The 12705-nt window shown below is 49.0% G+C and overlaps 1 protein-coding gene across 1 annotated transcript in view; it reads right to left on the bottom strand.

The window, feature by feature from the left end:
- Positions 1–8644, bottom strand: part of LOC122375581 (NFIL3 like protein-like) — a 34055-nt gene extending 25411 nt beyond the window's left edge. Inside the window, exon 1 of the mRNA XM_043355077.1 lies at positions 8600–8644. Coding sequence (XP_043211012.1) covers positions 8600–8639 — 40 coding nt within the window. The 5' untranslated portion in view covers positions 8640–8644. The remainder of the gene's footprint in view (positions 1–8599) is intronic.
- Between the last annotated feature and the right edge of the window lie 4061 nt (positions 8645–12705).

The following is a 12705-nucleotide window of genomic DNA, read 5'->3' as shown; positions in this document are numbered from 1 at the left end:
TTATATAAAGGTCGGCCGTGTGAAGCCTCACCATTGTAAAGCACAATCGGCTCAGGCTGAACTGTTGACTCATTTATGCCATTCATCAAGCCATTGTAGCTTTGTAAGACCAAAAATACTGGCTAAAGCAGGTCTTGGTGTACTGCCATTATTGAATGACAAGATACCGCCAGACGCAGGTTTTCCTCAGCTCGTAGAAGTGCATGATTTCACGTTCACTAACAGCTCATTGTATGTACAGAACTGAATGCCATTGTGAGAGTGACAATGCCAATAAATCACTATTATGTAATAACACTAGCTAAATATAGTTGGTTCGTAGCTTGCAGCTGCTCATTTAATGCGCATTTAGGTATGTGTCTACACTATGGAAGTGTATTTATAATGGAGAGGGTTTTATGAATAAAAACATTTTGAACTGATGAAATAAAGATATACAGCTTGCAAGCCGTACTACTAAATAGACATGAACGTCAACCCTGGACCCGTCTACTCCTTGATGCTTGGTCCCGCTACTCAGCCTTAGATCAATTTGTTTTCTGAATGTTACGAACGAGGCCCAATTGTCACTAAATCTCTGGTAGCTTCTTGCCCCGGTCGCAACTAACGACCAATAAAAGACTGTAAATTTGGCTCCTCACGTATTCTTATTGAACCAAACAAAACAGGCAACATACAGCCAAACTGTGCAATGCGACGACGGGTACGTAATGTGAATGATCGACAGAAGGCCGACCCTACCCGTGAAAATACCTCCCTTGAAAACGGTTAAGCCGTGGTTTATAAGTGACACCTCCGCAGAGGACCGTCCATGGACCAATATGACTCAGAGTATATTGACCATGGGCAGTGGCCGGGACCAGGCACCAAGACGTCTGGTTAAGAGGTTGGACTACAGTCCCGCCTCTCCCATTTGGACCGCCCAATGCAGTTCGGTCAGAAGCTTTCGACAAGACGAGAGTCCCATCTGACAGCCGCCAACGAAACTACATTGAACAAGCCGCGAAGGGCGCTACTAGCGGGCCAGAAGTCCCGCGCCAGCAGCCCAACACAGCGGTCCATCCGGCCCCGACCGACTCTGGACCCAGAGTGACATGCCGCTGCGGCCCCCGACCCCACATCGCGTACGGTCAGGTCACGTGCTCTCCGACCAATGAGCCCACCGCGCGGGCGCCCGCCGGGTAGGCTGTGCCGCCCGCCGCTCGCTGCAGCGGCGGCGGCCAGCCGTACCACCCGGCTACCGTAACACAATCTTAACATACTCCCCACCAAAATGTGGGAACTCACTGGTTAACACATTTTCAAAATGAGATTAACACAACGCGCGCACAATTCACAACAAAGCACACATCACACCACGAGCCGCACGTTCGCTTGCTTGCGGCCGTCGTTGCGGGTCTCAGTCCTCCCGCAGCTGGCCATTCGTCCTAGGACCGGAGGCCAGCGTCCTTGGCTACGTCCTCTTCTTTCTTCTCTTCCACAGGCGTGGGAACGCCGGGCAGTGAGACGGCGCTTCCGGTGGGGCAGGCGTCCTCCAGCTCCGGCTCCAGCTCCATCTTAGGCCGTCGCTCCTCCAGCGGCTCCGCAGACGTCGACTCTTCGGAGACGGCTGCCGATGGCATCCCAGCGTCGATGCCGACAGGCACCGTGGAGGCCGCCGGGGTGCTTCAGCACACCATTGGCTCCGGCCCATCCCGTCCACCGCGGATGATGGAACGATCTCCTCAGGAGGATGTGGGGAGGGCTTCACGCCCTGACACCGGGCAGCAGCCCAGGAGTCACGTTTGCCTGGCGACAGCCCGGCGAGGCTCTCATCGTTGGGTTCTGAGTCAGCATTCGACTCCTTGAAGGAGAGAGTCATCTCTCCATTGTTTGTCATCATTGCATCCTGCTCATCACACAGGTGATCTTTTTCTGCATCAAACAGCTGTGTCTGCGCCTTTGCAGAACCATGATGGAATGGTGGACTTTCATCCGACTTCAAGGACACAGTCTTATTGGAAGAGTCCACTAGCTCGTTACAGCGTGGCTCGGATAGCATGTCATCCATGGTCATGGCCTCATTCTGGCCGACCCCAGTCTCGTTCAGCTTCAGCACCTGTCTCAGCTGACATTGGGAAGACTGTTGAACGGGCTGAATCGGCGAATCATCGCCGCGGTTCCCGTGAATCGCGTAGCCAAAGACCGTCTCTATGGCACGCAGACCCTCTCCCAGCTCAAACTGCCCCCACAACACGACACGATACATGTTATCGATGCCGATCAGGAGGTCCACCTCCCCACCGTCAAAATCATCGGCCATCAAATCCGGCAGTCCGGAAGGCACTTTGGGCGGGGAGGTGGCAGGGAGAGGTGAGCACAGCGACTCAGTGCTCCACATTTTCATGGTCACGGGATCACCCCCGAACCGACTCCTGAGAGTCACTTCAACCTGGTCGTATTGCCTGGCTTCTTCCGTCTTCTCCTGAAAGCCGATACAGGCGAACGTACCTGTACCGGTTACTGGGAGCTCCAGCTCCTTAGCCAGGGGGTCTCTTATGTAAGAGGAGTCAGAACCTCCGTCAATTAGGAGGCGTTCCCTTTGCTTGCCTCTGGGCCCCTCCACCTCAACCAATGCCGTCTGGAAAAACGTTTTGTTTCCAGGCATGCCGCTGGCATTGTAGCGGTGGTGACCCTTGTGGTTGGCGTTTCGGGGTTCTGGAGCAGCATGAGCACCTTGAGCTGTGACCTGGGCAGGAGAAAAGGGCGGAGCTTCGGGTGACAACCCGTGCCTCCGATCACCGGTCTCCTGCGGAGCAGCACTGGCATAGTGGAGCAGCGAGTGGTGCCTTTTCCCGCATATGGTACACGCGTCGCCTCGACAAGCTCCGGCCAGATGGCCTGCCCTAAGACATTGGTAACAGACTTTACCAGCTCTGGCGCTCTCCCATCGGGCCTCTATCGACAGCTTCTGGAACCTTGTGCACTGGTCCAGACTGTGGGACCCGTGTCCGCAACACCCGCACGGCGGTGCACTGGGTTTACTCCCTGTGCGAGTCAGACGCTGGGCGTGCAGACTGCTGGTCACGGACGGCTCAGAGATCAGAGTATCGGAAGAGACAGTGGGTACCGATCCCCCTCTGGCCGACTCCCTGACTCTGATTTCGTGCTGCAGGAACTCAAGAAACTCGGAAAAATCACTGCTCTCCCGCCTTGCCCACTCGAGACGCCAGCTCTCGGGAATTTTGTCCTTCACGACGGGTAGCATCAGAGTCGAAAAACTGTCCGAAGTGATTCCCAGAGTGCTCAGGGCGCGAGTGTGCGTGGTCAAGTGATCGATGAGAGACCTCATGGCCTTGAGATCGTTCTGACGGACTGCCGACATGTTCAGCATGTCTTTCATTAGCGTCTCACGACGGACGTCATCACGCTCGAAGCGCTGTTTGAGAGCTGACACTGCTTCAGCGTATCCGTCACTCGAGACAGGAATGCCCTCAACGCATTTCAGAGCCACTCCAGCCAAGTGTGATTTTCGGACCACAAACCTCTGGACGTCAGCGAAGCCAGGGTGGCTGTGCACCGATATCCCAAATAACTCCCAGAATTCCGACCACTTCATGATGTCACCGTGAAAAGTTGGAATTTTCACGGTGATAGAAGATTTGAAGTCGGCGTTTCCCGACACAGTCGGTGGCTCAGCCCTTTCCTTTACTTCCTCAGCCCTTTCAAGGCGGGTGAGGAGGCGAGAGCCAAGAAACACCTCATCCTCCATGGTCTGCATGTGACCGGTGTCGTCTGCCTGCCCCAATTTGTCGAGCTCAGCCTGAGTGCTGTGTAGCTCGCTCTGCACCTTCTGGACATGGTGGAGCTTTAGGGCAAGCAGGTCTGGGTCCAGGTGTTTGCGGTCTCCTTCTCGGTAAGTTCGGAGCTCATTGCACAGTTTTGTTGCCTTGGAGCGAAGTTTCGTTCGAGTACTTAATAATTCATCCATAGTTGCAATCAAAGAAGCAAAAGTTTCACTCAGAAATTCAAATGGAATGTGTGTAAGGAACTTAAACCGAAATCATTTAATCGAATGACAATTCGACCAAATGGAACGCGTTCAAATTTGGAATATAATTTTAACAAAATAGCAACCGAAAGTCAGTCCAATCGTTTGGACGAGAGTCCCAACGAAAGAAAAGACTATCCGGCCCCCGGAGGACTATGTTACGAACGAGGCCCAATTGTCACTAAATCTCTGGTAGCTTCTTGCCCCGGTCGCAACTAACGACCAATAAAAGACTGTAAATTTGGCTCCTCACGTATTCTTATTGAACCAAACAAAACAGGCAACATACAGCCAAACTGTGCAATGCGACGACGGGTACGTAATGTGAATGATCGACAGAAGGCCGACCCTACCCGTGAAAATACCTCCCTTGAAAACGGTTAAGCCGTGGTTTATAAGTGACACCTCCGCAGAGGACCGTCCATGGACCAATATGACTCAGAGTATATTGACCATGGGCAGTGGCCGGGACCAGGCACCAAGACGTCTGGTTAAGAGGTTGGACTACAGTCCCGCCTCTCCCATTTGGACCGCCCAATGCAGTTCGGTCAGAAGCTTTCGACAAGACGAGAGTCCCATCTGACAGCCGCCAACGAAACTACATTGAACAAGCCGCGAAGGGCGCTACTAGCGGGCCAGAAGTCCCGCGCCAGCAGCCCAACACAGCGGTCCATCCGGCCCCGACCGACTCTGGACCCAGAGTGACATGCCGCTGCGGCCCCCGACCCCACATCGCGTACGGTCAGGTCACGTGCTCTCCGACCAATGAGCCCACCGCGCGGGCGCCCGCCGGGTAGGCTGTGCCGCCCGCCGCTCGCTGCAGCGGCGGCGGCCAGCCGTACCACCCGGCTACCGTAACACAATCTTAACACTGAATATACATATGTAATTCTGAATGTCAGAAGAACAAACTACAAGGATAAGACCTCAACCTTACTGTTGGTTGTTAGTACATACACATGGCATATCGGTAATGGTCTTTCACTGACGAAACTTTAGTTTTATGTGTGTGTGTGTGTGTGTGTGTGTGTGTGTGTGTGTGTGTGTGTGTGTGTGTGTGTGTGTGTGGGTGTGTGTGTGTGTGTGTGTGTGTGCGTGTGTGTGTGTGTGTGTGTGTGTGTGTTGGTGTGTGTGTGTGTGTTGGTGTGTGTGTGTGTGTGTGTGTGTGTGTGTGTGTGTGTGTGTGTGTGTGTGTGTGTGTGTGTGTGTGTGTGTGTGTGTGTGTGTGTGTGTGTGTGTGTGTGTGTGTGTGTGTGTGTGTGTGTGTGTGTGTGTGTGTGTGTGTGTGTGTGTGTGTGTGTGTGTGTGTGTGTGTGTGTGTGTGTGTGTGTGTGTGTGTGTGTGTGTGTGGGTGGGTGGGTATGTAGTGCTAGCCACCATATCACATCTGACGTTCGGTGCATAGATCACACTGGCTAATTTTGGGAGCATCTGTTGACCTCGACTGATTGCATTATATTTACGTATGAGGACCGGTGTGGCCGACCACGGAGCGGCGGCAGGCTACCGCGATGGCCGGGCTCTAACAGCCGTGCAGCCATCTGCAAAGCCACCGCATTCCATGCCAGCCTGTGACTTAACTGCGACTAAAGACTACCTGATTTGGCTGGCAAATGTGTCTTCCTTCAAACAACATGTTTATTATATAAAATTAAAACTGCAAATAATTTATTTATAACTATAGTAACCTATCAGTTGTTATACGAACGCGAGCCATTGGAAATCACACGATCATCTAGGCCGAAACCATACCGGCCGGTAATAAAAGGTGCGTTTAGTATTAAACATATAGTAGGGGAGAGCGGGGAGAGTTGTATCATGTCCAAGTTGTATCAGGGCGAATTGTGCCAAACTTATCCAATAGATAGCGCTCGTGACACGACCAGCCGACGAGGTTTTCCGGGCGCCATCTTTCCCTGTTCTGTCATGTGGCTGGGTGGACGCGTCTCGAGGTGAGAGCCGATTTTATGTTTTTTAATGTCATTCTAAAAAAATGAGTTGCAAGAAAATGTGTGTTTTGGGCATTTAGATGTGCACGAATTTGAAAGATCTCCGTAGCGGTGGTGAGGGTAGGTTCTAAGGCTGCGTTGGTGAAAATGGATTTCTCCAGCTGTCCGCTGTTTTTGAGCACTCAGCACGAGGATGTTTTTTCCAAGATGGCGGCGAGGTACATGTTGTATCAGAGCCGGGTGGGGTATGTTGTAACATGTATGTATGTATGGGTATGTTGCTTTTGATCGCGAAAGCTAAGCCCTGTCTCGCGTTTGTATAGGTAGCTAGTCAATACTCGTTCCATTTCGGCACAATGTGTTGGCTTCTTTGCTCTTAACGGGCCACTTTTGCATCTAGTCTGTTGATGTTTCGTTCGTTTCGATGTTTCGTTCGGATTGCATTGACCTAAGTTTGGTCTAATAAAAGTGAAGCCTTTGAGCATATACATTGTATTAACCCCATTTAATGTTGTTGTTATGTTCAAAACTATAGTAGCAAGCACACTCCCTGAAACGTGAAATACCTAGTGATACAAATAACCCCACCATGTGATACAACTCACCCAAGCCATGGGGCAAGTTGTATCAAAAACATTGTTCTATTCGGCAGACCGTAGAAGAAAAACTGGTAGAGGTAGCGGAAAAGTTACTTTGCACAAAAAAGCAGAAGAATCAAGGAAGGAGGTAGTATGGAAATAATTAGTTTATCACGGATAGTTACGAGGTTATGGGTCTCGGAGTAAAAACTGATACAACCCACCCCACTCTCCCCTATAGACGTAACGTTTGGTAGTTTATACTCGTAACTAACCTATACGCCTAGCGTGCAACGCTTTATGTGATAAATTTAGACGGAGGAGCGCAGTTCTTAGCACACTTAACAAATATGATGTCATAAACATAAGTTGTCAGAAGACTTAAAATGATATTCTTTTAAATCTTCTTCAACAGCCACGGCAAGAAGTGCGAAGTTAGCTTTTACAATAAAGTTAGGCGCTGCGGTGTCCAATAAATCGCAATGTATATCGATGTGCATCACATTTTCTCTTACTATGCAACATGCATCCATGCATGCCGAACATGTCCGATTACGGAGGCGATGCACCAGCCCAGCCATTTGCCAGAGGCCACGATATACGGGCGTACCAAGTGACCTGCATGCCATTCTCGTTTTGGAGCTATTCGAGCGAGCACGGCTGAATGATGCTCGCTGCACTGACCCAGGTGAAGTGACTGAATATTGCACTGCGCTCTGCTGGCGATCTGGACGAGTGGCATGCACAAACTGGCGCCATATGGAGGGCACGTGAAACAGCTATGCACCGGGAAATATATGGAAAACTGATGCAAATCGACTGTATATACCAATCTTCAACTGAGTCGTGCAATATGAATTACAATTGAGACCGCCCCAGTAGATGCGAAAACAGCAGCTATCATTTTGCAGCAGGATTTACAAAATGCTCATCTGTGTAATCGCGAAGGACGCTCCAGAAAGGCGTAGCACGCAAATGGCAATTCCTGCTCTGATCCGAGGTGCAACGGTGCAACCCGGAGCTTGCATTATGCCCGAGCGCTGAAGAATAACGATGCTATAGCCAATGCAATTGCGTGTCAAAGGCGGGATACATTACACGCTATCGTTTTGCAACAGTCGGGCGAGGCATATCGAAACGCGTGAACGTGCCATTAGTTCAAACACCGCAGTGGAATAAATGATTTAATTCTACTAGTTGTTTATCTAGTCCACATCGAGCATAATGCAGCTAATAACAATGAAAGCTGATATGCATTAGATTGAAATGATTTACTTTCTTTTTATGTCAAATAATTGCTCACAATTTGCACTGGGTGCTGTGCCCGATTTTCTCATTAACTTGCAATTAAACCTCTAAAATTGATATACCATACCTATTATAGTAGCTCATTTTAGCCGCTCCAAACAATTTCATCATATTATGCGTATGCGCTATACTAAGTTGCACGCAATAAAGCACTACCCAATGCTGTCAAACGACAAGACAAGTTGAAGAAAAATCGGTTTGTGCATTACTAAGTAAGCACCGGCTATAAGTGATATAACTTTACCACCATCATGTTAGAATGAGTCATATGTCGGTCATGTAAAGTCAGCTGACACAAAAATCAAGTCCTGAGATGGAAACAAAGCAATGAAGCTGTCGGGAAGCAGGGTAGTTTTGTCAAAAGGGTCACCAGACAGTATAAACTAGTTTGAGTGGCCATTTTATTTTAATTGACCAGTAACACCTGGTGAGTTTATTTACGACAGCAATTTGTCAGTAAGCAGCAAGGTATAGTCTTCCTATAGGAAACGAGAATGTTTTACATGTGCTGTTAAAAATGGCTTTTAGCTGCTTTGACGGTATAAGGCAAAAAAACTGAAGATACACCCAGCTCGAAACCAATCATCTACATCCACTAAATCACTCACGGAGATTTTCACACGTTACGTGAGTAGGATGAGCCTGGGAATAGATTAAAAGTATTGAGCACAATGGACAATATCAGAGCCGGTACACACGGAGCGGATCTCTCGGGCTGGTGCGCGTGTACTCACGGCGGAACAGCGGGTGCTGGCCCAGGCCGGGTCCCTCCATGGCGAGGCGCTGCAAACAGAACAGTGGGTGAGACCGAGTCCACTCACACCTCCCCAGAGTGCGACACGATGGAGTTCAACATAGTGAAGTCGGGTTGAAGAGGTAATATTGTTCATGTTATGTAAAATTTCGTGTCCTCAAATTATAGCTTCATTGTGGCAAAACGCGGACATTCTTTTTATACCTATACCTATGCAGTATGAAATGGAAATTAATCATTGTTTCATTTTCAATAAGTGCGTTTGCCGCAGTGGGTCATGTAGCCGAGAACAATGCGGAGAAGCTCTCGAGGCCACATGTTTCCCAAGGTGCTCACGGCAGATGCGGGACGGCAATTGGTAATTCGAACTTCCTTGTGCACATTGAGAACCAGGTGACTAGGCGTATTTTTAGAGCGACCTGCGCTGACAAATTATGGTAATCATTTCAATTTAGTGCCCCTTCGCTCATTACGCCCAGCGAAACCGCTGTAATCCGACTTCCCTGTGTCAGTTTCTGTCTCCATATTAGCGTCATTACTGACACCACTTTTGACTAATATCGTGTATCAATTGACTCGCATAATTGCCAGCCGAACCGCACGAAAATGACTCTCCTAGCAAAAAGAAGTTTCTTCATTAGCGGAGTGTTTGGTGCCTACGCATAGGTATGGTATATGTAATTGTTTAATGTTTATTTTTAATTCAGTTATTTAGTTTTCACTTTCAGAAGCCAGCTTGGCTGTTGAGAGTGTGTATTTGCAGAGGAAATATCAGCGTCAATAATTTAGAAATTTGTTATTGCTGCATGATACATCATTGTTGCAATGACACTGCACAAAGATGCATATGTTTTACAGCGTTCAATCACAAACGTAAGCAAATGAAGCTGAAGACTGTCTACAGTAGGCCTATTATCTATAGGTGACATTGACCCTCAGGTCACATCGGCTCCGGAGCGTCCGATCGTTAAATTTCTCCAGCCTTCATGAGACCTACATCCCCCACGCGAAATTCACTCGCTGCCTTTTCGCACTTTATCGGCCCTCAGCTAGCGCCCTCTGCCGATGGTGCTGCCCTCGGGCGGCGGCGGCGGTAAGCTCTGACCCCGATCCTACCCTAACCCCAGTGCCGGGTCGGGTCGGGTTGCGTGCCTCCGCCGCCGGCAGTGCCGTCAACATGACCCAAAAATACCCGGCCGGCCGACACCTAACCGTTAGGTCGTTCAACCCGCGCCCGGCCATGGGAGAAACTCAGCTGCTCACGCACAAAAAGACGCACGTCGCGCCGGCAAAAACGGGGAAACCTGCCGCCGCGCCGCCGGTGATTATGCAAGTTTACGGCGCGAGCGTCTGGGAGGAGCGCTGGAAGTCGGTGACCCCAGGCGGGAGGAACCACTGCCGGGGAACCGCCGCCCGGTTACCGGTCTGTTACCGGCCTGATACCGTCCCCGGTTACCGGTCTGTTACCGTCCCGGTTTGGTTACCACTCCGGCTGCCGTTCGGTTACCGCCTCAGTAGGTAAATCAGCCGGTTACTGCCGTGGCTACCGCCCAGTTACCGAATTGTTACCATCAGGGCTTAGCCTCGGTAATTTCCGTAAATCAGCCGGTTACTGCCGTGGCTACCGCCCAGTTACCGAATTGTTACCATCAGGGCTTAGCCTCTGTAATTTCCGGATGCATGATGGTTATTGTTGGGTTATGAAGCGGCTACCTAATTCACAATAATCTTAGACTACCAAGTGCGCTAGTTGCCGACCGCACCATGCTTAGCTGGCAGCTGCCTGCAGGCAACTGATGACTGAGCCAGTCTGTCTCATTCATTAGTCTCGATAATGAATTAATGGGATGGGAACTGGCAAAAGACGCATAGCGTGTTAAAACAGTTGTAGAAGAAAAATAGTAAAAAATAAAAAACTCAAAAATGTCAGAAATGCGCATTTGGGTGAGTCAAGACAAGCTATTTTAGGATAGCCAGGATAACTAACAATGAGCAAGAGCCGTTAAGTTAACCCGGTAAATTAGTGCACTGGTCAAACGGTCATCAACGCATTTTAAACGCATTTTTACATCTTCAATGACAATGAATGCAGCAAGGCAGAAGGCTGTAGCATAGAAAACATGAATCATGGCTGTAGATCATAGATAACATGTTATCTATGGCTGTAGCTATAAAAATATAGGTAAGTTTGACACACGAACATAAGTAGGATTCTAGGAAGGAGCAGCTTCTCATGTATGTTGATTCGCAGCTGCAAATTCAGTACCTAGTCACTGTAAGAATAAGATATCCCAAGTTGTTGACATTTCTAGCGCTCTACCTGCACTGGCACTGAGCAGCAGTTGGCTGTTGAAACATCCGGCTCGTGACGGTTATCAACCTCAAACGGTTCAGAGCGCCACCAAATGATTTCGGCAATATGGACTCTCCCAGTGCCTCGCCTCGTGAAGACCTGAATTTAACCAGAGGTCTCTCCTGAGCTCGGGCTCAACTCAACTCTCCGTGTCCGAAAATCGAGAGCACAAAGTCTGACGCCACTAACTATTTATCAGCAGCGAGCCGATCCGTGCGCATCGTTCGCGGGCGTTTCCCCGTGCTGCCACTAGATGTGTCAGTCCGATGAGCGATATCCGAGACATCCGTGGGTGAGTCGGAACTGTATCTGTATCGCGATGAACATGCGCAAAGTGGGATAAATTATGGGAAGCGTTCTTCTGACTTCTACATACGAGTAACAGCGCCGATGGAATTTCGTCAATGATCCCTTGAATTGGATGTAACTTGTTAGCCATAATTAATGACAGGCTCGGTCATATATAATTCCCCGTGCACCGAGCATGCTTTTAACCCGCGCCCCGTTGGGGTCTGCCGAGCAACGCGCCCTGTTGGGGGGCCAATTTGCCCCCACCCCACCCCCACCTGCCAAGATCTCGAGAGCCACGCAAGGCATAGCGACAAGCAGCAAACGGTGTTGGATAGCCCCAACAGGGAATTACCTTGTGACCCAATTTCATTGACCTAGGCCAAACCGATGACGTCAGAGCTAGGTCAAATGTCGAACTCTCACCGTTTACAGGCATTTCAAGAAATGCGTTGTAAAATCGAGTAAAATGCATTAAATTGAAAATCATCGATGATTGGGAAATGTTCGTCAAACACATATTTTTGCTATATGAGGTCACTGATACCAGGTCAGGTCACAGAGGTCAGGCCACTGAGGGTCACAATATGAAAATATCATGTGATCGGCATGCTTTTATGGTCCATTTTAGGTATATGCCAAGTGCGATTATGTGGGTCAGGCAGCATTTGGGGTCAGATAAGATTATTTTCTGGTAAAGTTCAGGCCAAGGTCAGGTCAAGGTCAGGTCAAATTAGATCAAATTTCAAAGTTGATATTTTGCATAAAATATGTAGGTATCGATTCGATGCAACTCGTCGCGGGGAGTTCAATGGTGGTCTTTCTTTTGCGCTTCGTGGTCTAGAATTGCTACATATTGAGCTAAAAAATTTGACGTCATCAATTTTGAACAGTATTTTCGCTATAACTTGGCCACAAAAAGAGTTAGGTATCGATCAAAAATTTGGTAGGTATGTATAAGAATAGCGCAGTGCCTATCACATTTTTCCGTTTTTTTTTTTTCGAAATTCGGGAAAAATGGGATTTTTCAGTTTTTCTTAAAAAAATAGTTTTGATTTTTTGGGGGTGAGGTCAATATCCAAAGTTTTGAAAATATCCGAGATGGCAGTTTTGTAGCGCCGTCTTTTGTTTACATGATCATATAAAGAGTTCTTTGAAATAGGCTGGTAACTGTAGCTTTGTGAGCATTTCAAGATTTCATGTATTTTGCTCTAACACAGGGGGCCAAATTGACCCCCCCCAGCGGGGCGAGGGTTAAGCCAATTCAATGATACGAACAAGTGGTGCTCAGGTACATACATGAGAGGAATTACCTACACGTGGGCGGTGCAAACTCGATCATTACAGTAACACTAGGGGCAGGCAGACAAATGTCCCGAAGTGTCAGATTGTAGCTCGCGTGGTCGTACCCAGCACGAGCCACGATGAATACAGCTCCTCCAAAG

Source organism: Amphibalanus amphitrite, unplaced genomic scaffold (assembly GCF_019059575.1).
Source record: "Amphibalanus amphitrite isolate SeventyFive unplaced genomic scaffold, NRLGWU_Aamphi_draft 001877F_arrow, whole genome shotgun sequence".
NCBI lineage: Eukaryota > Metazoa > Arthropoda > Thecostraca > Balanomorpha > Balanidae > Amphibalanus > Amphibalanus amphitrite.
Note: the sequence above shows the minus strand (reverse complement) of the source record. Positions and strands in the feature narration are given on the sequence as shown.